The sequence below is a fragment of the Ictalurus furcatus genome, chromosome 17 (assembly GCF_023375685.1).
Source record: "Ictalurus furcatus strain D&B chromosome 17, Billie_1.0, whole genome shotgun sequence".
Lineage (NCBI taxonomy): Eukaryota > Metazoa > Chordata > Actinopteri > Siluriformes > Ictaluridae > Ictalurus > Ictalurus furcatus.
In genome coordinates this window covers 1657482-1682863 of record NC_071271.1, presented here as the reverse complement: position 1 = coordinate 1682863, position 25382 = coordinate 1657482, and the positions used below count along the sequence as shown (strand labels likewise).

Sequence of the window (25382 nt, the reverse complement as noted above, 5' to 3'; positions counted from 1 at the left end):
CTTTTATACTCCTGTTGTGCTTCATAAAAAATATAAATAAATCCTTTTCGTGTACATAACATCTGTGTAGTGCACTCTTATACCACAACATCTGGAATTGACATGCAAGTGAATACTAGGATACAACAAGTATACACATATTATTATAGGATTTTCTTCTTCTTCCTCTTCTTCTTCTTCTTCTTCTTCTTATTATTATTATTATTGCAGATATTATTTTGCTAGACAGCGAACACAATACAGTGTAAAAAGACCCAAAACTGGCACAAAAAAGGCACAGTCTCCCCACTATTGCTGACAAATGAGGCATGTTTAATTTGCTTCGAAATGCTCTGCGCTTGGAATAATTGCTAAAATGATAATATATGTGACTTAGTTTAAAATACAGAAATAATAATATTTCAGTCGTGCTTCCACCTCTAATAATATGGACACACCAAAACATGCCCACCCATATCTTTAGGGGTTCAAGCACTTGTTTCTTCCTTAAACAATTCTAGATATTAAATACCACAAAGTGTGGAAACACACACCGAAATGTCCTGCCTCTCTTCGATTGCTGACTCGGACGCAATGATAATTTCCGTTACTCAATTTAATATACAGAAATACTACTGTAAGTTTTCAGGAGTTTCAGTCGTTCTTGGACCCCTAATAATACAAATAAAACACCAAGACACGCCCACACACATTATCATGGGGTCCGGGCACTAGTTTTAAACCCTGCAGTTTCTAATGATACTGTATAATCATTATTCTTCTTCACATTATTAAATAATAATATTGTCAAAATGCACAAGGATCTACAAACAAGGAAAACAATCAACGATGAGGTGGTGTGATGAAGCAGAGTTACTGCAGAGTTACCACCCTGAAGTTGATTATTTTCCTATATATACACGTCCCCGAGTGTTTAATTCCTCACGGAAATTTACCAACGATTGCAATTTTATAATATTATTTCTTAAAGAATGACACTTCGTACTTTTTATCCGCTTATAGTGTTACTGAAAGGATGTGGTCTCGCTTACGTTAAAGCAGCTATAAACAGTTCCCTCACCAGACTTTCTTTAATCTCTCTGTTAAAGCTAATACGAACCCCCCATCTCCCCCCCCCACACCCCCCCCCCCCCCCACAGAAACAGAAAAACTACAAAGCGTAAACCCCTCTGTCCTGAAGAGGTCAGACAGAAAACATGAAGTTGCAGCTTTACTTCTGACACTGGAGACTCCTTCCATAAACGTCTCCTTACAAAATATCAACAATGACAATTACAATGTAATTTAAAAAAAAAAATCTGTTTATTATTAGTGAAGAGTCCGCTGTACAAGTCCCTGCGAACGAGCCGTTACTATACAGTAGAAACATAGCGTATTCTAGTAGCGTATTAGAACGAGCGCATTAATACGAACCTGCAATACCAGACCATTAGAGCTGCTGTTCTACAACATCAATCAACACCTTCCGACCAATCAGAATTCAGCACCGCAGAGCAGCAGCATTTTCCAGCATATTGATATGATTATGGAGAAACACACACACCCACACACACACACACACACACACACACACACACACACTCCTGATTCTGCTCTAATGGTCCTGGATGTTCACACAATCATTTGGACCACTGAGTGTGTCAGTGCTGCAATTCTGCGACAGAGATTTACACGACCAGCTCCTGTGAAGTACACAAGTTTCTGACTAATCGATTCTGTGGGAATTACATCTCTTCAGCACACACACACACATACACACACACACACACGTACTACAGATGAGTTTTAGGCTACGTCCACGTTAATCTGGATAGATCTGAAAGCTGGATTTTCATTGCGAAACGCTCGCGGCCTCCAGGCGTTGTCCACAAATCGCTCGTCCACACTGAAACTGCGCATGTGTAGAAACCTAAGAAGCTTTGTCCTGTCATTACCATCTTTAACAACGCTACTGTATCATACTGGATAACAAACATCGTCCACCATCTTGTTTGTTTGGAGTTGAACGGGTCGCATGACAAAAACGCGTCATAGCTTTTGAATATTTTCGGGGGTTTTTTCAGCCCAGAGTACAGCACAAAAACTGCACCAAATTCACTCGTCTGCGAGAGCGTTTTTCAAAAACACTCCGTTTTCGCCGGACAAAGAGCGCGACATTTTCCGCTATCACATCCAAATCCACTAACAGAAAACCGGCTAGTGTTAGGGCTCAGTAACGGTCTAAGGTGATTTGAGACACAGCTCGTGTGAGTGTTTAGTGGAGGTAGATGAACGGGGAAATTTGTCTGTATGTATTGAACATCCCACGATAATGTTTGTTTTATTTCATCTGATTATTAAATTCAATCTGATTATTAAATGTATTTTATTGCTTCTTTGCTGCTGTTTGTTAATCTGCTTCTCTCGTTCTTTCTCTCAGTTCTTTCTGCATAATGCTTAAAAACTGATATATTAATAAATAAATCAATAATCTTTTTAATTGTTTGGATTGATCTTTTTTATAGTTTATATTTTATATTTATATTTATATACTTATGAAAAATGACCTTCTTTTGGACATTTTGTATTCTTAAATGGAATTATTCATTGTTCATTAGTAACAAAATATAAATTAATAAAAGTTTTTAAAAATTAGATATAATACTGGTTATTAAATATTCATCATTATTATTATTATTATTATTATTATTATTATTATTATTATTTCTATTGATTATATATAAATATGTATGCAAATATCAGTTATTTATTAATCTGAAATGGAATTATTAATTGCTATTAATTTATTTATGCCAAATAATTACTCTATTGTAATCAATTCCATGTAAATATTTTCATAAATATTAATTCATGTATGATTAATCTTAAATCTAATTATTAATTGTTAGTGTCAATTAAAATCAAAGAAAAATGTTCTTTACTTTTTTGAATAATTGATGATTCTTGTGTCTTCACACCTCATGATTTTCATACAAACGATAATAATACTAAAAATAAATTTGTAAATAAATAACTAAAAATCTCAAATAACTTTAAAAGCAAAAGTGATGGATTATGAAATCTCAAAACTCCAAGTCTTCCATCTTCTGCTTTGTTCTTCTTTTTGACATTTATTTTGATTTGGTTTAAAGGAGCTGTCATTTGACATGTTTTGTTTTCAGTGATATTGAGAAGTAATTATTATGCAAATGAATAACAATTTAATATATATATAAAAAAAATTGGATCTAACAAACCAGCGCTGTTAGCAGCCCACCCTTAGCGACACGGACCTGCACTGAAGGTTGTTTTATTTTTATTATTTTTTAGGGGTTTTCAGTAATTACAGTGGTGCAGGATGAGCACTCATATAGTGGAGATGCTGTAAACATGTGATGGGTGGTGCTCTTCAGTAAACAGTTTTTATTTCACCTCATTGCTCTGAGTGAGTGTGTGAGTGAGTGTGTGAGTGAGCGGGTGAGTGAGTGGGTGAGTGAGTGAGTGAGTGAGTTTGTGAGTGAGTGTGTGAGTGTGTGAGTGGGTGGGTGAATGGGTGAGTGGGTGGGTGAGTGTGTGGGTGAGTGAGTGAGTGAGTGGGTGAGTGGGTGGGTGAGTGTGTGGGTGAGTGGGTGAGTGGGTGGGTGAGTGTGTGGGTGAGTGTGTGGGTGAGTGGGTGGGTGAGCGGGTGAGTGGGTGGGTGAGTGGGTGGGTGAGTGTGTGAGTGAGTGGGTGAGTGGGCGGGTGAGTGGGTGAGTGAGTGGGTGAGTAAGTGAGTGGGTGGGTGGGTGAGTGAGTGAGTGAGCGGGTGAGTGAGTGAGTGAGTGGGTGAGTGGGTGAGTGGGTGGGTGAGTGGGTGAGTGAGTGGGTGAGTGGGTGGGTGAGTGAGTGAGTGAGTGAGTGGGTGAGTGAGCGGGTGAGTGGGTGGGTGAGTGAGTGAGTGAGCGGGTGAGTGGGTGAGTGGGCGGGTGAGTGGGCGGGTGAGTGGGTGGGTGAGTGAGCGGGTGAGCGGGTGAGTGAGTGAGTGGGTGAGTGAGTGGGTGGGTGGGTGAGTGAGTGAGTGAGTGGGTGAGTGAGTGGGTGGGTGGGTGAGTGAATGAGTGAGCCGGTGAGTGAGTGAGTGAGTGAGTGGGTGAGTGGGTGGGTGAGTGAGCGGGTGAGTGGGTGAGTGAGTGGGTGAGTGAGTGAGTGAGTGAGTGAGTGGGTGAGTGAGTGGGTGAGTGGGTGGGTGAGTGAGTGAGTGAGTGAGTGGGTGGGTGAGTGAGCGGGTGAGTGGGTGGGTGAGTGAGCGGGTGAGTGGGTGGGTGAGCGAGTGAGTGAGCGGGTGAGTGGGTGAGTGGGTGGGTGAGTGAGTGAGTGAGCGGGTGAGTGGGTGAGTGAGTGGGTGAGTGGGTGGGTGAGTGAGTGAGTGAGTGAGTCGGTGAGTGAGTGGGTGGGTGGGTGAGTGAGTGAGTGAGCGGGTGAGTGAGTGAGTAAGTGGGTGAGTGGGTGGGTGAGTGAGCGGGTGAGTGGGTGAGTGAGTGGGTGAGTGGGTGAGTGAGTGGGTGAGTGAGTGAGTGAGTGAGTGAGTGGGTGAGTGAGTAGGTGAGTGGGTGGGTGAGTGGGTGGGTGAGTGAGTGAGTGAGTTAGTGGGTGAGTGGGCGGGTGAGTGGGTGGGTGAGTGAGCGGGTGAGCGGGTGAGTGAGTGAGTGGGTGAGTGAGTGGGTGGGTGGGTGAGTGAGTGAGTGAGTGGGTGAGTGAGTGGGTGGGTGGGTGAGTGAGTGAGTGAGCGGGTGAGTGAGTAAGTGAGCGGGTGAGTGGGTGGGTGAGTGAGCGGGTGAGTGGGTGAGTGAGTGGGTGAGTGAGTGAGTGAGTGAGTGAGTGGGTGAGTGAGTAGGTGAGTGGGTGGGTGAGTGAGTGAGTGAGTGAGTGGGTGGGTGAGTGAGCGGGTGAGTGGGTGGGTGAGTGAGCGGGTGAGTGGGTGGGTGAGCGAGTGAGTGAGCGGGTGAGTGGGTGAGTGGGTGGGTGAGTGAGTGAGTGAGCGGGTGAGTGGGTGAGTGAGTGGGTGAGTGGGTGGGTGAGTGAGTGAGTGAGTGAGTCGGTGAGTGAGTGGGTGGGTGGGTGAGTGAGTGAGTGAGCGGGTGAGTGAGTGAGTAAGTGGGTGAGTGGGTGGGTGAGTGAGCGGGTGAGTGGGTGAGTGAGTGGGTGAGTGGGTGAGTGAGTGGGTGAGTGAGTGAGTGAGTGAGTGAGTGGGTGAGTGAGTAGGTGAGTGGGTGGGTGAGTGGGTGGGTGAGTGAGTGAGTGAGTTAGTGGGTGAGTGGGCGGGTGAGTGGGTGGGTGAGTGAGCGGGTGAGCGGGTGAGTGAGTGAGTGGGTGAGTGAGTGGGTGGGTGGGTGAGTGAGTGAGTGAGTGGGTGAGTGAGTGGGTGGGTGGGTGAGTGAGTGAGTGAGCGGGTGAGTGAGTAAGTGAGCGGGTGAGTGGGTGGGTGAGTGAGCGGGTGAGTGGGTGAGTGAGTGGGTGAGTGAGTGAGTGAGTGAGTGAGTGGGTGAGTGAGTAGGTGAGTGGGTGGGTGAGTGAGTGAGTGAGTGAGTGGGTGGGTGAGTGAGCGGGTGAGTGGGTGGGTGAGTGAGCGGGTGAGTGGGTGAGTGAGTGGGTGAGTGAGTGGGTGGGTGAGTGGGTGAGTGAGCGGGTGAGTGGGTGAGTGGGTGGGTGAGTGGGTGAGTGGGTGGGTGAGTGGGTGAGTGAGTGGGTGAGTGGGTGGGTGAGTGAGTGAGTGAGCGGGTGAGTGGGTGAGTGGGCGGGTGAGTGGGTGGGTGAGTGAGCGGGTGAGCGGGTGAGTGAGTGAGTGGGTGAGTGAGTGGGTGGGTGGGTGAGTGAGTGAGTGGGTGAGTGAGTGGGTGGGTGGGTGAGTGAGTGAGTGAGCGGGTGAGTGAGTGAGTGAGTGGGTGAGTGGGTGAGTGAGCGGGTGAGTGGGTGAGTGAGTGGGTGAGTGAGTGAGTGAGTGAGTGAGTGGGTGAGTGAGTAGGTGAGTGGGTGGGTGAGTGAGTGAGTGAGTGAGTGGGTGGGTGAGTGAGCGGGTGAGTGGGTGGGTGAGTGAGCGGGTGAGTGGGTGGGTGAGCGAGTGAGTGAGCGGGTGAGTGGGTGAGTGGGTGGGTGAGTGAGTGAGTGAGCGGGTGAGTGAGTGGGTGAGTGAGCGAGTTGGTGAGTGAGCAGGTGAGTGGGTGAGTGAGTGGGTGAGTGGGTGAGTGAGTGAGCGGGTGGGTGGGTGAGTGAGTGGGTGAGTGGGTGGGTGAGTGAGCGGGTGAGTGGGTGAGTGAGTGGGTGAGTGAGTGGGTGAGTGAGTGGGTGAGTGAGTGAGTGGGTGGGTGGGTGAGTGAGTGAGTGAGCGGGTGAGTGAGTGAGTGAGTGGGTGTGTGGGTGAGTGGGTGGGTGAGTGGGTGGGTGAGTGGGTGAGTGGGTGGGTGAGTGAGCGGGTGAGCGGGTGAGTGAGTGAGTGGGTGAGTGAGTGGGTGGGTGGGTGAGTGAGTGAGTGAGTCGGTGAGTGAGTGGGTGGGTGGGTGAGTGAGTGAGTGAGCGGGTGAGTGAGTGAGTAAGTGGGTGAGTGGGTGGGTGAGTGAGCGGGTGAGTGGGTGAGTGAGTGGGTGAGTGGGTGAGTGAGTGGGTGAGTGAGTGAGTGAGTGAGTGAGTGGGTGAGTGAGTAGGTGAGTGGGTGGGTGAGTGAGTGAGTGAGTGAGTGGGTGGGTGAGTGGGTGGGTGAGTGGGTGGGTGAGTGGGTGAGTGAGTGAGTGGGTGGGTGGGTGAGTGAGTGAGTGAGCGGGTGAGTGAGTGAGTGAGTGGGTGAGTGGGTGAGTGGGTGGGTGAGTGGGTGAGTGGGTGGGTGAGTGGGTGGGTGAGTGAGTGAGTGGGCGGGTGAGTGGGTGAGTGGGCGGGTGAGTGGGTGGGTGAGTGAGCGGGTGAGCGGGTGAGCGAGTGAGTGGGTGAGTGAGTGGGTGGGTGGGTGAGCGGGTGAGTGAGTGGGTGGGTGGGTGAGTGAGTGAGTGAGCGGGTGAGTGAGTGAGTGAGTGGGTGTGTGGGTGAGTGAGTGGGTGAGTGGGTGGGTGAGTGAGTGAGTGAGCGGGTGAGTGGGTGAGTGGGCGGGTGAGTGGGTGGGTGAGTGAGCGGGTGAGCGGGTGAGTGAGTGAGTGGGTGAGTGAGTGGGTGGGTGGGTGAGTGAGTGAGTGAGTGGGTGAGTGAGTGGGTGGGTGGGTGAGTGAGTGAGTGAGCGGGTGAGTGAGTGAGTGAGTGGGTGAGTGGGTGGGTGAGTGAGCGGGTGAGCGGGTGAGTGAGTGAGTGGGTGAGTGAGTGGGTGGGTGGGTGAGTGAGTGAGTGAGTCGGTGAGTGAGTGGGTGGGTGGGTGAGTGAGTGAGTGAGCGGGTGAGTGAGTGAGTAAGTGGGTGAGTGGGTGGGTGAGTGAGCGGGTGAGTGGGTGAGTGAGTGGGTGAGTGGGTGAGTGAGTGGGTGAGTGAGTGAGTGAGTGAGTGAGTGGGTGAGTGAGTAGGTGAGTGGGTGGGTGAGTGAGTGAGTGAGTGAGTGGGTGGGTGAGTGGGTGGGTGAGTGGGTGGGTGAGTGGGTGAGTGAGTGAGTGGGTGGGTGGGTGAGTGAGTGAGTGAGCGGGTGAGTGAGTGAGTGAGTGGGTGAGTGGGTGAGTGGGTGGGTGAGTGGGTGAGTGGGTGGGTGAGTGGGTGGGTGAGTGAGTGAGTGGGCGGGTGAGTGGGTGAGTGGGCGGGTGAGTGGGTGGGTGAGTGAGCGGGTGAGCGGGTGAGCGAGTGAGTGGGTGAGTGAGTGGGTGGGTGGGTGAGCGGGTGAGTGAGTGGGTGGGTGGGTGAGTGAGTGAGTGAGCGGGTGAGTGAGTGAGTGAGTGGGTGAGTGGGTGGGTGAGTGAGCGGGTGAGTGGGTGAGTGAGTGGGTGAGTGAGTGAGTGAGTGAGTGGGTGAGTGAGTAGGTGAGTGGGTGGGTGAGTGAGTGAGTGAGTGAGTGGGTGGGTGAGTGAGCGGGTGAGTGGGTGGGTGAGTGAGCGGGTGAGTGGGTGGGTGAGCGAGTGAGTGAGCGGGTGAGTGGGTGAGTGGGTGGGTGAGTGAGTGAGTGAGCGGGTGAGTGGGTGAGTGAGTGGGTGAGTGAGCGAGTTGGTGAGTGAGCAGGTGAGTGGGTGAGTGAGTGGGTGAGTGGGTGAGTGAGTGAGCGGGTGAGTGGGTGAGTGAGTGGGTGAGTGGGTGAGTGAGCGGGTGAGTGGGTGGGTGAGTGAGCGGGTGAGTGGGTGAGTGAGTGGGTGAGTGAGTGGGTGGGTGAGTGGGTGAGTGAGTGAGTGGGTGGGTCGGTGAGTGAGTGAGTGAGCGGGTGAGTGAGTGAGTGAGTGGGTGAGTGGGTGAGTGGGTGGGTGAGTGGGTGAGTGAGTGGGTGAGTGGGTGGGTGAGTGAGTGAGTGAGCGGGTGAGTGGGTGAGTGGGCGGGTGAGTGGGTGGGTGAGTGAGCGGGTGAGCGGGTGAGTGAGTGAGTGGGTGAGTGAGTGGGTGGGTGGGTGAGTGAGTGAGTGAGTGGGTGAGTGAGTGGGTGGGTGGGTGAGTGAGTGAGTGAGTGAGCGGGTGAGTGAGTGAGTGAGTGGGTGAGTGAGTAGGTGAGTGGGTGGGTGAGTGAGTGGGTGAGTGAGTGGGTGGGTGAGTGAGCGGGTGAGTGGGTGGGTGAGTGAGCGGGTGAGTGGGTGGGTGAGCGAGTGAGTGAGCGGGTGAGTGGGTGAGTGGGTGGGTGAGTGGGTGAGTGAGCGAGTTGGTGAGTGAGCAGGTGAGTGGGTGAGTGAGTGGGTGAGTGGGTGAGTGAGTGAGCGGGTGAGTGGGTGAGTGAGTGGGTGAGTGGGTGAGTGAGCGGGTGAGTGGGTGGGTGAGTGAGCGGGTGAGTGGGTGAGTGGGTGGGTGAGTGAGTGAGTGAGTGGGTGAGTGAGTGGGTGAGTGAGCGAGTTGGTGAGTGAGCAGGTGAGTGGGTGAGTGAGTGGGTGAGTGGGTGAGTGAGTGAGCGGGTGAGTGGGTGAGTGAGTGGGTGAGTGGGTGAGTGAGCGGGTGAGTGGGTGGGTGAGTGAGCGGGTGAGTGGGTGAGTGGGTGGGTGAGTGAGTGAGTGAGTGGGTGAGTGAGTGGGTAATTAGCAAGCAGCGCTTATCATGTTAATTAGCTCCAAATTGTGTTCATGTGCTTAAAACTGTAACTGCGTGGAACAACAAACATGCAGCAAAAATGGCTATATATATATATATATATATAGTTCATTTAGATTTGGTCTTATGTTTGTGTATATACACTTTTATTATTCAGTCAATCAGTTATATTTTGTGTGAGTATATTCTATATTTGATTATTATTTGTGTTTACTTGTTTGTTTAAATTTGTGGGTTTACTTATTTGTTTGTTTCTTTTCCATGACAAAACGCATTTGTTTTGCTTCCATTGAACATTGAGAAACGAAATGATGCAATTGTGTTTATTTATTTATTTTATTTCATTCATTAGTGTTTATTCTTATTTATAATTCATATTGTTAATCATAGTTTAAAGTACATTACATAAAAAAACCATTTAATATTCATATACATATATTTGTTTCATTATTTGTTTTGCAATTTGTATTATTTATTTGTGTTGTTGGTTTATAAAATGGTTTTATTATGTTTGTTTGTTTAAATGTTTGGGTTTTATTATTTATTTGTTTGTTTTCCATGACAAAGCACACTTTTGTCATTTTTTTTTTTCCTCAGACAAAATTGCCACCGAGGAACGCGATGGCCTACAAATCATACATATTATTTAAAATAGTTTAAAATATTCTATGTAAAATGTTGTTAAATATGAATATCAAATATAAGTAAAAATAAGCATAAAGTATACGTAACTATAAAGTATAGTATAAAGCATATGTAAAAAGAAAGTTATTTATTTATGTTTATTTATTATTTACATTTTGTGTTGTTTATTTGTTTAAGTTCTCTTTCTGATGTATTTGTTTGATTAGTTCTTTGTTTCTTTTTTCATGGCAAACCATGTATTTGTTTGTTTACATCTGTTATATCCATCCATCCATCCATCCATCTTCTATACCGCTTTATCCTTTATCCACAGGCAACCTGGAGCCTATCCCAGGGAGCATGGGGCACAAGGCGGGGTACACCCTGGACAGGGTGCCAATCCATCACAGGGCACAATCACATACACACTCACACACTAAGGACACTTTGGATCAGCCTACCATGCATGTCTTTGAACTGGGGGAGGAAACCGGAGTACCCGGAGTACCCGGAGTTCCACAGAGGAAACCCCCCACAGGGAGAACATGCAAACTCCACACACACAGGGCCACGGTGGGACTCGACCCCCCGACCCCGGAGGTGTGAGGCGAACGTGCTAACCACTAAGCCACCTTACCTTATTTACTTATTTCTTTATTTGTTCAAGGCAAACAATGTATTGGTTTGTTTACATTTATCATTTGTTTTATTATTTATTTATTTTATTTGTCCAAGGCAAACCAAGTATTTGTTTATTTACATTTTCCATCGGTTTTAATGTTTGTTTGTTTATTTGTTCAAGGCAAACCATGTAAATGTTTGTTTACATTTTCCAGTTGTTTCATTATTTATTGGTTTATTTCATTAATTTTTTTTCACGGCAAACCAAGTATTTGTTTGTTTACATTTTCCATTTGTTTTATTTATGTATTTATTTGTTCATGGCAAACCACACTTTTGTCATTTTTACTTTCAATCAAAATTGACACTGAGGAATGTTTTTTATTACTGTTTCTCACATCAATCCAATCTTTCACATCCAACACACACACACACACACATTGAAATTCCACACGAGTTAAGTGGTCCAAACTTTAATAAACTAAATCAGAAGGAGGATGTGACGACGCAGATTTTTAATGTAAAAATTGCCAGCCATCACCCAGAACGCTGTGTAAAAAGTCACGTCACCTATGACTTTACATATTTGGAACACATACAGAGATAGTTTGGAATATATTCATATATGTATTTTGCATTTGCAGATTTTTTTGGGGGGGTTTTTTTGTTGCTTTTTTGTTTTAATCTAGACCAGCCAGATACAAGACCGATGACGATCGTACAGTCATTTCTCTGATTTTCATCATAACGTAATCCATCCTGGCCGAAAGAGTCCTCGTAAAATTCCCAGGCTCAGATTTTTTAATGAATGCAATCTGTATTTGTATGAATTATTCATATTCTTTAGTGTTTTTTTAAAAAAAAAAATCATCTGTGTCGTATAGACTGGTCCGATGCTTGTCCGATGTTCTGTTTCTCGTGTCTTCTGTGCATTAAGTCGACTAAAATGATCGGACACGCGTGAGCGTCATGACTCTAGACTCTCGTGTTTGCATGTTTATCGTTCGTCATCGTGATCATCGTCGTCGCCGTTTTTGTTAATGAAATATTACAAAGAAAACAGAGCGGTCACATATCCACCAACCTCTCGCCGTAGCATCACGTAGAAAAATAGCCGTTAAACAAAAGGATGGAGAGTGGATGGATACATAGCAGCACATCTTCCGTTGGTACACGTTCAGGAATAAGGCACCGCTGCATTATGGGAAAGGGCGTGGCAAACATTTCTTTCTCTTTATCACCATCTCTCTCTCTCTCTCTCTCTCTCTCTCTCTCTCTTTCTCTCTCTCTTTCTCTCTGTGTGTGTGTCAGAAGCAGAACGGAGCCAGACTGTGCTTTCAAATAAACCAGTGAACATGGACAACACAGGACACATGAGGAAAAAAAAACCCTGTGTGTGGTGTGTGTGTGTGTGTGTGTGTGTGTGTGTGTGTGTGTGCTTATACCAGGAGCCCAAAACGTGAAACTTTATTTCCATCAGTTATCGAAAAACATTTTTTTTTTTAATCGTGAAAATGCCAATAACATCAAAATATCAACCTGAACTTGGTCTCAAACGTGCGTATTTAATCCAAATAGTATCATGTGACGCTCCCCAATTTTTTTTTTTTGTTTCTGACGTGACCTCTTTTTTATCTAGAGCAACATCTGATGTCATCGGACCTGCCAACCTTCATCCGTTTTGCGTCGGAGCGGCGCATTTTAACATCTAAACACTTACAGATCGCAAGTGTCGCAAACTCTCTCACCCGCTTGAAACCCCGCCCCTTTCCCCTTTCCATCTCACAGTAGTAATGTTTCATCTCGACTCATTTTACTTTTAGATAGATTAGACCTACAACACAACGTCAACTCTGACATTTCACTGGAATTTGAATGGGAGAGATCATTACAAAAGTAAAAACACTGTTTACGCTCCTGCATTTTGAGCAGATCAACAGTAAAAAGGTCGGCCATGTGGAAACATTTCATGGTTTCTATGAAGGATCTAACTCTTTTACAGTTTACTGAGGTTTTTTTTAAAAAAAATTTATCCCTCAGTCTATGGGACTTTGCATTATTCCTCTTCATGGTTGACAGGTCTGTTTCATCATGCACACCTCTGAATCCTCCCACTCCCGAGCAACTTAAAAATCCCTCCAGATCCACCAATCCCAGTCCAGAACATTCCAGAATTTAGCTGATGAAAAAACGAAAACGTGCCGTGAATATCGACCATGTGGCCGCTGTAGCGTCCGAGGATCTGACTGGAGCATTGGAAATCCACAAATGCTAACTGTACCATTACTGTTAGTGATGTGAAATGGGCGGGGCAAGTGATGCGACAATGTTTAGCAACGTGTAACACGATGGTGACGGGGGTATATTGTTTGTCCCCCCAACTGTGAAAGATTTTTTTTGTTCCAAATATTCAATCTTACTCCGAGATCCTGAGCCGGTTGGTGAGACTCACTTTACTGCTAGGTTACTGGGTTACTCTGACACTAGGAGACAGTGATGTACGGATATGCGGATGCATTTTATACACAAGTGTGTTCTTACAGAATTGTTATTTTTAGTGGATGGATGTGGGATTTGTGGTCAAATGTGTAGTATTTGTATCCATTTTCGAGCTAGCTTGTGTGGATATCACTCTGAAACCATGGCAACTAGAAAGAAAGTAAACATAGTAAACATAGTCCTACAAGATACCAGTGTAGAGGGATTTGACTGACAAGGTGAAAAATGGCCACGTGCCCAGAGCGCACCTGGAGGGAATTTTGAAGTGGCTCAGGAATAAAAGGAACACACAAATGACATGAAACTGAAGTGGTGTTGCAGAAGTGTTATACTCTGTACGAGAGGTGTGTACTGGGACTGATCCCACAGGACCCAACAAAAAAAGTCATGGCAGCGGGCAGTTTTTCTTTGTTGATTGCAGTCAGATATGCAGTTAGTTACATTTCTTAACATGAGTGTTTACAATGCATGACAGATTTAGTGCTTTCATTAACCCCATCATGAGTAACTGCTCTTTCCTGGTCAAGGTCACGGAAGCTGTCAGAAAACTGTCAGGAATGTCTGTGGGAGTGGGCAGGAATGGGGGTATAAAAAGTAGCCCTGCACTCGCCTCCTGTCTTAGTCTCGTCTGGAATTATATTCGTGAATTAGTGAACACTAATAAACGATATTAGTGATCTTGTTTGAGAAATTTAGCAAAATCGAATTCACCTGTGATAACTGATGAAATAAAGATAGTTGCTAGGAGTGAACTTGAGTTTGGGACCCCACAGTGTATGTGTTTGTTCACACTGTGCTCTCGAGCATCCACTCAGTGCTGCTGCTGAACGTGATGCGGCGTTCAGTCGGAGGCGAGACATCGAGCTGCGAGCTGGATTTGTGGCGGCGGGCACGGGCCCGTCTCGGGTAGCTGTGGCTCTGGAAGAGCGTGTAGTCCCCATCAAAGGAGAAGCGGTGCCTCGCCCTCGCCAGCTCACCGGGCAGCAACCCAATGGCCACTGGTGTCCGCTTCCTGTCCCTGTCACTTGTGCTGGTGCCCATGGGGCAAAGCGACATGGTGGAGCCTGTCAGGCTGCTGTCCGTCTGGGCATCGTCTGAAGGCGGGGCTCCTAAACTTGCCCTGCGGGATGGTGGAATGGGTGGAGCAGGTACAAGAGCCAAACCCGCCACCTCCGAGTTAACCGGAGGTGTCAGTGCCTTCGCTTCCCCCTGAGTCTCATTCTCAAGGCTAAGTAGCGCAATAGCATGGCAATCTGTACCAACCGGAGACTCGCGCACATGCTCCTGTTTCTTGGCGCGAACCGACTGGTGGATGCTTCCAGACGTTCCACCTTTGACCTTGGAGGAATCGGCCGTGCCATAGGCCTTGTATCGGATCATCAGGATGACGATGAAGACGAGCACAGAGGCCACGATGACGCCACCGATGATGATGATCATGGTGCCACCCAGGAACTGCGCTTGAGCAAACTGGCACTGTCCGGTCTCAGGCGCAGTACGAAAGTGGACACAGCCCACCACACGTGTGGCAGTGAGGGACGTGATGCCATCATCGTACACGGCAAGGACACACAGCTCGTATTCACGTCCTGCCGCCAGGTCGTTGATCCGGAATGTCTTGCTCTCTGAGGGAATCATCCTAGAGTGATGGAGAAAGACAGACAGAAGAAGTGAAGACAGAAAGTTGGATTAGGAACAAATTCTGATCATAATCTGGTTAGAAATGTATACTAATAAGTAAAGTTTTCGGCTGCTCTACCAATCTCCAAAGTTCTGTATAGTCCTGGTTGTGCTCAAAAGGCCTCTGATCTGTTCCCAGTGATTCATGGTTTTCTGAAACTGAATCTCTATAGAATATATATTGTAGAATATATAGCATGACTGATGTCCTGATGATAAGGGGGCAGAAGCTATACAAAGGAGCATGTTCTATGGTAGATATGAGAAAAAATTATGAGCAAGTTTGTACAACAATTGTAATGAATGGTTAACGTTCGGGGGAAGAGGCAGGGGCAGACTTTGTTCTCACTCTCATTTGGTAGAAATGCTACAAATTTTGCACAGGAGGAGTATTTCATGTCTGGACTAGTGATAACCTGATGAGTATTACATTGAGGCAGATACCGGCCTGCTGTCAAATCAGATTTGATATATTTTCCAATCGGATCCATTCATGTTAGCTCTTAATACTGGTTAGGGTCATGTTGGATCCAGGAATGTAGAGTCATGTTGGATTTAGCATAACCAGTCCATGTTTTTGGTGGTGGGAGGAAACCAGAGGACTCACAAGGAAACCTTTGAAACTCCACACTGGCAGAAACCCAAGCTCAGGAATGAATAGAGATGCTCTGAGATGGCAGTGGAATGTGCTGTACCACCAGACTCGGTTATAAATTAGAATCTTAAATTAGAAATCATATTTGTCTTTTTGCCAATGTGTAAACACCAGCTCCATGCAAATAAAAGCTCGCACTAGCGTTCGACTCTATGTAGGCTGCTACAGTGTCCTCCTACATGGTTTGGCATTACTTCAAGTCAGTGAGATCTCTCCTACACAGTCTCGGCCACACTTTTCTTATACCTTTGAAACGGGCTGAACTTTCCCACCGTGGGGTCTTCTTTTAGCAGTGAGTGCATTTTTCATCGATGTAACTCGCGACCTATTAGCATGACCCCATTTCAAGATGAAAAAGATGGCGCAGATCTTCACTTTTAACTGGACTTAAGTGCATCATCTAAATTATACGCTGCATTTAACACGTGTCTTGTGAGAACGCATCATGACAAACATCCAGTCTGGCATTCTAACCTAAGCAAATTATACCCCATTTTCATTTAATGCTAATATATTTGCATTTTTTTTTCTATGCTAATCTCTGCTTTTGCTTTTTAAAAGTCCTCCTTTTTTTCCACGTTCACACAACGGCTAACACTTCACAACTGCCAATATTGAGATGCTGGTGATTAACACGCTCGTACATGAATTTCTGGCATATCCACCCACACACACACTCTCCCAGCTTCCCAGCTCTCTGACATTTGGGCAAATTGTAAAATAAATAAATAAATAAATAAAACGAATGTGCTGCATCCTTCTTAGCTTGGAGAAGAGAAACACAAGACATTTCATCTAATGAAAAGCTACATAATTAGCATCTTTCTTTTAAAGAAATCTCCCATATGCTTCCATCTCAGGGTCAATCCATTTTAGCACTTGTTTATAACGGGACACACGTGAGCAATCAAGGTTGTAAGATGTAGTGTGTGGTCAGGACCATGTGCAGCAAACTTCATCCATCATGGTAATGTTTATGACACATCAATTTATCATTTCATGGTCCTTTACTTATAAAACTAGCTTTGGAAATTTAATACATGATGTCATGGACCTCTCTGTTTACAGATTTAAGGCGAGACACAAATGAACTGCATTTATTAAATGTCTTCTCTTAAACTGTAGTGATAAAAATGTGACACTAAACTCTTTTTTATGTGTGGGCTGGTCCTCTCACAACCATCTGAAACAACATCATTTTCAAGATGACTTTAAGCCCCGCCCACTTTCCATGTTCATTCCTATTCCTAATTAGAAGCTTATTACAGTGGAATTTCTCAAGCTGTTAATTAATTTTATATTTATTTTCGGGTTTTATACTGAAAAATGGCATAAAATATAAAAGTGCATGGTAATTTCTTGATTAAACATAAAAATTATAAAATCATTTATCCATATCCATATATATGGATATAAAAAACGTTTCCTAATTTTACGAATAACATTTGCGTGAATAAATGCCATTTTCTGAAAAAAATACAATGCAAACAAAAACAAATTAAAAAGAATAACAGCAATCTATTGGAAAAAAGTTAATTATATCGGATATCTGTTCATTGTTTTCTTGCTTAAGCAATAAAGAATTTTCTTTTCAAAATGTTCCTTGAAAGTCTTTTTTTAATTACTGTTAAGCATGCAAATCTAGGCAGGTTTAATTATATGCGACACAGAAAAATATACATTTCTGAAAAAAAAGTTTTAAAAATGAATAGACTGATCAGGAATCAAGCGGCAATGATTAACTGTGACATCTATTCTTAGAAAATATTAATACAATGTTTATAAATGATACGATTCTATACTGAAAAAAAAAAAACCCAGAATGGTATTTTCTTGCTTAATCAATATAGAAATAAATTTCCATCAGGGTTTTTTTCTCGAGGGTAATGTCACTCTCCAAATGTAAAAATATTAAAATATTTTAATTCTAACATCATCAACAGACTAGACTGTTGGTTTTATTCGAGTAAATTTAAGCATGTTTAATGAGACAAAACTTCATTTGCATTAAAAAATAAAAAAAATAAAAAAATCAGTACATCAGCAATTAACTGGCAAAAATTCATTGTGATATCTATTTATTTTTATTTTTTTAAATAATCATTTCTATTGTGTTATTAAATTATAATTTTTTTATTCACCTGTACTGTGAATAAAAACCAAGCAAAATTTAACAGGATACTTGCTTAACACTTTTAAATCTACAAGACATACATTATTTTGATTTCCAGATTTATTGCTTTTATATTTATTATTATTACTCAGACAGACCAGAATGTTCTCATTGTTGTTCATGTAATAAAAAAAATTGCCAGTAATTTTTACAACTGTGGCTTTTTCAGATGCTCAGTTTACCTTGGTTTATGAGAAGTCCTCTTCTTCCTCTCAGCTATTTTCTCTGTTTTATTTTTTTTATTTTATTTTTTATTTTTACTGAAGCCATTTTGGTTCCAATAAACCAGAGACACTTTACTGGTTTCAGAAAGTAATCTTTCCCTTTTATTTGATTTTTATCCTTGAAATACACCATTGTATGACATGTTTCAGCAGAATGGATGTGATTTGCCCTTAAGTTCAAGCCTTGCTAATGTTTAATCATGAAACATTGTCTGATTTGTGTCTGATATAAGGTTACTCTAAGCAGCTAATGAACCAAAAAAATTGTGATTAATAGCTGGGTGGCTTTTGCAAATTTCTTCCCTGAAAATATTCTGAAGCAATGTATTTTTTTTTTATGCGGCTAACACTCTACAAGATAGATTATAATAAACCTGCCACATATCCAGTGCATTTTGCTGAATCATGAACACTCTAGACATTCTTTACAGCTAGTAAACCTTGTAAACATCCTTGCGGTTTATAGCGCAGTCCAGCACAATTCCCTACACTTCTGTTTTATATTTTATATCGTATACACTTAAGCAAATAAAATGCTAAACACCTAAACCTCATTTAGAACTGATATTAGCATCCATTTTAGTCACTAAAAAAAAGAACAAATGGATGAGGGTCAAAACCGGGAAACACAGAAACCTAGTAAACAAGGCCTGGACTTAATGACACTGAATGCATGGTAACGCTTCACAACAAAACAGTAAGGTTTAAATAGACATGCTAATACACTTTATCCTTCACTTATTCACTCATTATTACCTCCCTTACTCTTAATTAAGCCAAATTCCAAAAATGAATTGATACTAACTATATCCTGTATACTCACGGTACACGCATAATGACAAGTCTTGTGAGGTGGGAGGAAATCAGAGAACACAGAGGAAATCCACACAGACACGTGAGGGAGAACATTCGAGAGAATTCAAAACCCAGCTCCCTGGAGCAGTGAGGCAGCAACGCTATCCACTGCACCAACATGTTGACCAAGGACTAAATTTAAGACTAAATAAAGACAAAAATATATGAGCTCCGTGTTGGATTGGCATCTAATCCAGGATGTTTTATCCACCTCACACCCAGTGTTTTTGAAAGGTCTCCATAGAGTCACATGCTTAAATGTAATGGTGTAAATCTAGCATGTTACTACCTGCCTACCTGCAGACAACACTAAAAGATCCCTAGTAGTATTTTTTCTTTGTCCTGTGGGCTTCATATCTTTATTTGTATTTGTTTAGAACATACTATGTGTTCAGTCCAAATAATTGGGCACACCCTAATTCCTTGTTAACGCCATTATTCAGGAAATCCTAGCACATTAAAAACACATTTGAGGTCTGCACATGGCCATTTGTATCCTTTCATTGGAAACAGTTGGCGTATACCACCATGCTTAATTGATAACTAATAGCAGTGTATAAAGTCAGCAATCACTTTGCAATGAAAATAATAGTCCATTTTCCTTACCTGTAGACCAAAGTGTCATCCATAGTACTGTTATACTGGATCTGGTACATCCTTATTCCAGGAATGTGCCTCTCCGAAGGCCAGTGGATCATGGCTGAATTGGAGGTCAGCTCATCCACCACTACTCTCTTGTCCTGTTGCTTGGTGTCATTGCTGCCAGATTTGGTGGAGGTGGTGATGTCAGACAGGCCAGGGTCAGCCTCTTTCATGTGACTGGTGTTGTTCACGAACAACGGCAGTGGGATCATGTTTATCTCTACGGCTGCCGTGGCGATTCCAGCGGCGTTCGAGGCGACACAGTTGAACGCCCCGCTGTCTTTCAAGGTTGTTATCAGGATGTCCAGAGTGCCGTTGTCATACAGGATAGTACGTGAGTTATTGTGGACCAGCTTTCCATCAGGAAAGCGCCAGTGAATGGTAGGATCTGGATCACCCATGGCCTTACACTTGAGCGTGACACCTTGGCCTTCCATCACGTATGGCTTAGTGACGTGGTGCTTGATAATGAGTGGGGGTTCACAGATAAACTCCTCCTCCTGGATGGACCAGAAGTACTTGTCCATAAGTTGATCAGGTGAGGCGCAAGTCTCCAGGTCATCCTTTCGGGTGAGCCTGCGCAACCACAGCAGCTCGCAGTTACAGTGGAGCGGGTTCCCACCAAAACTCACCGTCAGCCTAGAGGAACTAGAGGACCCCTTAGGATCAGACAGCACTTGAGCGTGTTGGAAGAGGGAGTCTGGAGGCAGCTTCTGCAAACGGTTGGATGTCATGTCCAAGCGGACCAGTTTGGTGAGTAGCGTGAATGTTCCAGCTCCTATGTGATCAATAAGATTGTGATCCAAAGTTAGTGTGTTGATGTTGGTCATCCTGGCTATAGCCTCCCATGGCAACGTCCTCAGGTTGTTGTAAGACAAATCCAAATCCTCAATTGTGGAAACAAACTCGTCGAAGGAGGAAGGGTCGATATGGTGGATCTGGTTGTTTCCCAGGATGAGATGCCGAAGGTTGACCAAACCTTTCAGCTGGTCATTCTTTATATCAGTCAGTCGGTTGCCATCCATGTGAAGCGCCCTTAATGCTTTGAGTCCAACGAAGGCATGAGGTGCAATCTGGCTTATGGTATTGCGGGACAGTGTCAGGTGCACCAGACTCGTCATGTTTATAAAGTCCTTCCTACGGACAGCCGTGATGAAGTTGTCCGTGAGCCTCAACTCTACGGTCTTGCGGTCAATAGTGTGCGGCACAAAGAGGAGTCCAGTCTTGGCACAAAGCAAGGTCAGGGTGGGCGAGATGGTCTGGCAGATACATCGGCCTGGGCACTGCTGTCCTCGCACCAGAACCCCCAACAGCATCATGCACAAAACGAACCGCTCCATGGTTTATCAGCTTCCTCGTCCTGCACATCACACAAACCGAGGCACAAACAAAGACATCCCATCAGTACAGGTGCAGCCTTCAACTTATCTGACAGAATGCATATGTGGGCAGTGGAACATGAGCTCATCAAATAACATTTAAGGAGCTAAGTAAGTTGTCTCTGTCTTCCAGTGTTAACATTACCATGATTACCATTACCATAGTTAATCAAACAGTGTTCTCACAAATGTTGATAGGATTGCGGTTGATTTGTTTCAGGCCACAAAGGTGACATAACAATTGAGACATCTATTGTTGTGTATTTTAGCAAACAAAGAAAATTTCCAAATTATTTCCAATGTAGTTCAACTAGAACATCTCAAATAACAATTATTTGCCTTTATATTTCAGAATTAACTATGGAATAAAACACCTAATGTTGTATGTGACCTGATATTGAGTCACTGTTACCACCCCAATGTTCATTATTTTCCCATAACAGAATGTCCTGAGGTGCTGTATTCCTTATAGTTTGGCAACACTTACCAATTTTATTTAATGAAGAAATATTATAACAATCCCATTGGTTTTGGCTGTGATATGGCTGCGTTGGACTTCATTTCTCATCAGCCCACAACAGGTCACACGCTCTCTTAACCCTCGTGCATCGTTATGGACATTTTTGACTTTTGATATATTTTTTTTTATTATCATTTTCTCCGTGTTAATGCAAACAGCATACATTTTGCAAAAGGTGTGTATTTATATTGGAATTTTTATATTTCACCCTCATTTGCTTTCATAAATCTATTTGAAACTAGGTACAGAAAATAGTTCCACTGAGGACCTTAAGGACAAAAAACGTCCCCATTGAAACCCATTCAAACTGCAATATTTAATCTCGTGACGTTTAAGCATATAAAATCATGCATTTTATGTTAATAGGCTTTTATTTTGTTGACAAGGTTTCAAAACATTGAATGAAAAAAATCTGAAATGTGTAGTATTTTCTTAGGTTTAGTCTCTGGGGAAAATACACACTTTTCCTTGTTTCTGATTCTGCTGCATTATAGAGCGCCGCAGACCAACTGAATAAATGATGCAGATATAATTGTGTGTGTGTGTGTCTGTGTGTGTGTGTGTGTGTGTGTGTGTGTGTGTGTGTGTGAACAGTTTGAAAGAAAGAAATGATATTGTACTGGAATTCACAGATCCCATCGCATGTATACAAGTCAGAGGAGGTTCCTGAGCCTTGAATATTTTCGCATTATGTAAAGAAACCGAAGGGTTAAAATTCTGAAAATGAATGAACGTTTGGAAATTATGATTAGAACTGATGCGGGTAAAAAAAAAAAAAAATCGATGTCAGTGAAAGTGGGAAAAAATATTCATATATAATATTTTTATGACACTCTTTGATCATGGACATTTTCGTCCTCTACGTACCTATGTGTAACGTTTTTAATTGACACACAAGGATTAATCACATTCACCTGTATTGTGTTTCCCCCTTGAATAGCCATTAGCGTCAATATAAACCTGCACTAGTCTCAGAGCTGCTGTACTAGAAAATTCATCAACCTTCAGAAACACCATCAGAATACAGAATTCACGACCCATACCAGATAATATCTTCTTCAGTCATTTTAAATAAATGCTAAAAGAATTTTGCTAAATAAAGACCCTTTACCAAACCCTAGCTCTGGTGACTTCTTAAGGAATAAGGAGTTAAATCCCAACTCAGCAGAAAGTCAGCAGAAAAGAAAGTGACCACACACACCTTGAACACACTTCACACACTTTATAGCCCTTCTGAGAAAAACACAAGCGTTATTCCAGCCCAGGTATCACTGATGCCCTAATTAAAGGGCAAACCTGGTGCTTAAACTTGACACATAGGAACGAACGAAGCGTTTACGTCATCCATAAATGGCAGGAAGATTTCCAAAGGGAAACAGGAAAAGTTCTATAGGATTTTTGAGTAAATGGTCCGGTGAAATTTCAGAGGCTTAATTGTACGACAGATTGTGGCAGTACACCCAAAGGGACGTGAAGTGCCCTCAACTCAGGCTGTGATACGATTTGATAGGTTCATGTGCCGAGCGCCGATGCTCACTCTCTCTCTCTCTCTCTCTCTCTCTCTCTGATCCCCAGTCAGCCATATCGATTTCTCTACATCGGCAGGAAATTAATTTCTCTTGAAATCTGAACCACCATCCTTCCATAATTTCTTTTTCTCCGACGGAGCTTCTCAGGCCCTGCTGCTGATGAACGTACACACTCTGGCCAAATGTTGCTGAGTCACTTCCTAGCTTAAAGTCATGATACTGGTTTGGACACGTTGATGGTCAAAGAGCTAGCAGCAGATTACAGCACAATTATTCTTATTTTGTATTATTATGCTAGCTAAAATGCCCTTTTGGGTGCAGAACACATTCTTACTAGGAACACTTACAGGAAAGTCACGTACATCCTTTCGCATGTGAGTACGTGATAAATGTCCTGGGGCGGATCACATGTGAAAATAAACTGTGTATACGTAAATGAATCACATGAAAATGAATCACTTGAATATGAATCACATGAAAATGAATCACATGTAAGTGAATCATATGAAAATGAATCACATGTAAATGAATCATATGAAAATGAATCACATGAAAATGAATCACATGTAAATGAATCATATGAAAATGAATAAATAAATTAAAGACGAAAATAAACTGTGTGTAAAAATCATGTGAAAAAAAAAAAACATCACCTGAAAACGCATGAATGAACGTTTGTGGGGGAATAAAAAAAAAAACATGGTGGGAAAAACATCACGTGTAAAAATACAAACGTGCATTATGCTTCAATAATGTGTGACCCTTAATGTATCTTTGAAACCGTGCGTTTTGTTCTTGCGACTTTTCTGTAAGGCGAGATAAGGCGACGTATAACCGATCCTCCGCGACGCTGTGCCAATTTGTGGCTTTATTGCACCTGAAAGACATTTCTGGAAGTGAAACATGGCTGATAAGCGTCAGAAACGAGCATCATTACCTATTCGAGTTACCGAGTCGTACAGCAATAATAATAAGCCGCTTAAGCAGCGATTTTTAAATACGTGGTGACTAAAGAAGCGATGGCCCATCAAGTCCCCTCAGCGTGATTTGCAGAATTGTCACCAGACACACCGCTGCAATAAAATCCATAAATACAGCAAGTCATAAGAAAGAACTGTCACTTTTCTTGATGTTACAGCGCAAATGAGAGCAAATCCCTCCGAGACGTGATACAACACACATTCCTGCTTCTGCTTGGCTGACTCAAAAAAATAATTCCCAAGGTGCGACGATCATCAAAAAAAAAAAAATCCCATCACAGTGGCTAAATCTGAGAGATGAAATGCATATTTTTATGCAAATGACTACAGCGAAGTCATTAATTTATGACATATTGTGATCGCAAAGCCGAATTTTGTTCTGAGGATTTATTACCACACGTTTATGATGTTAGAAAATGTAAATAAGGAAATAACGAGCGCAAAGCCGCATATCGTGTCGCAGTTTTATAAACAAATCAAACCTCTACGAAACGCTTGGGCTTGCTGCTATGGCCTTGAAAATACCCACTTTCCGTGTGCCGCCATCTCCCGAGACTAAAAGGTAGTGAAATAAGAAGGGAGTTCACACCTCATGAATCTGCACTGTGATCCATTCAGATATAGTGCCACGGTCTTTCATTTTAACCCCCAGAGAGAGAATGTGACAATAAAGACAGCGGGTCTTTATACGGGCGCCATTATTCAGTAATAGCTCCGCCACGCTCTCTTTTTGCTCGATTGAAAGGTGAGAATGGGAGATTTAAAAAAACAAGAAGAAGCTGGGACTTGTCCGAGATCAAACAGGAGAGAGAATCGTTTATATAGTGCATATGGAAATGAACAGGAGTGTATCTGAAGATTATCACAAATATTTACAAAATGAGTGATTCACAAATTGGCGACTATTTATTACTAGTGCTTATTACTACTGAGACATCAAATGGTGAAGGTGGGGCCTCAGTGAGTTAAAGGGAAAGAGGCGTGGCCTCTGTGTGTTCAAGGGAAGGAGGTGTGGCATCTGTTCCAGTTAGTCTTACTGAAGGCCAGTGAAGGTTCCAGGGAAGTAGGTGTGGCCAGTGTAACTAGAGTTTTGGAGAAAGGGGTGTGGCCTATGTGACAGTGTTCCATTGAAGTGGGTGTGGCCTATGTGTCTGAGTACTAGGAAAGGAAGCGTAGTCTCTGACACTTGGTTATAGGGAAATTAGCGTGGCCTCTATAACTGAGTTCTAGGGAAGTAGGTGCGGCCTCTGTGACTGAGTTCTAGGGAAGTAGGTGTGGCCTCTGTGACTGCATACTAGGGAAGTAGGGGTGGCCTCTGTGACTGAGTTCTAGGGAATTAGGTGTGGCCACTGTAATTGAGTTCTAGGGAAGTAGGTGTGGCCTCTGTGCGGGAGTTCTAGGGAAGTAGGTGTGGCCACTGTGACTGTATACTAGGGAAGTAGGTGTGGCCTCTGTGATTGAGTTCTAGGCAAATAGGTGTGTCCTCTGTAACAGTTCTAGGGAAGTAGGTGTGGCCACTCTGAGTGAGTTCTAGGGAAGTAGGTGTGGCCTCTGTGATCGAGTTCTAGGGAAATAGGTGTGGCCTCTGTAACTGAGTTCTAGGGAAGTAGCTGTGGCCACTGTGAGTGAGTTCTAGGGAAGTAGGTGTGGCCTCTGTGAGTGAGTTCTAGGGAAGTAGGTGTGGCCTCTGTGAGTGAGTTCTAGGGAAGTAGGTGGCCACTGTGAGTGAGTTCTAGGGAAGTAGGTGTGGCCTCTGTAATTGAGTTCTAGGGAAGTAGGTGTGGCCTCTGTGACTGAGTTCTAGGGAAGTAGGTGTGGCCTCTGTGATTGAGTTCTAAGGAAGTAGGTGTGGCCTCTGTGCCTGTCAG

The 25382-nt window shown here is 44.0% G+C and overlaps 1 protein-coding gene across 2 annotated transcripts in view; it reads right to left on the bottom strand.

Moving 5' to 3' along the window:
* Positions 1 to 13630: 13630 nt before the first annotated feature.
* Positions 13631 to 25382, bottom strand: part of lrfn1 (leucine rich repeat and fibronectin type III domain containing 1) — a 76522-nt gene continuing 64770 nt past the window's right edge. The window contains exons 4-5 of one of the 2 annotated variants that reach the window (XM_053646787.1): positions 19071 to 20466; positions 13631 to 14516 (exon numbers count right to left, since the gene is read on the bottom strand). In XM_053646787.1, the coding sequence (XP_053502762.1) occupies positions 13664 to 14516; positions 19071 to 20446 (2229 nt within the window). In that variant the 5' untranslated portion in view covers positions 20447 to 20466 and the 3' untranslated portion in view covers positions 13631 to 13663. Of the gene's footprint in view, positions 14517 to 19070; positions 20486 to 25382 lie in introns of those variants that run through there. The other variant, XM_053646788.1, reaches the window with a different exon arrangement.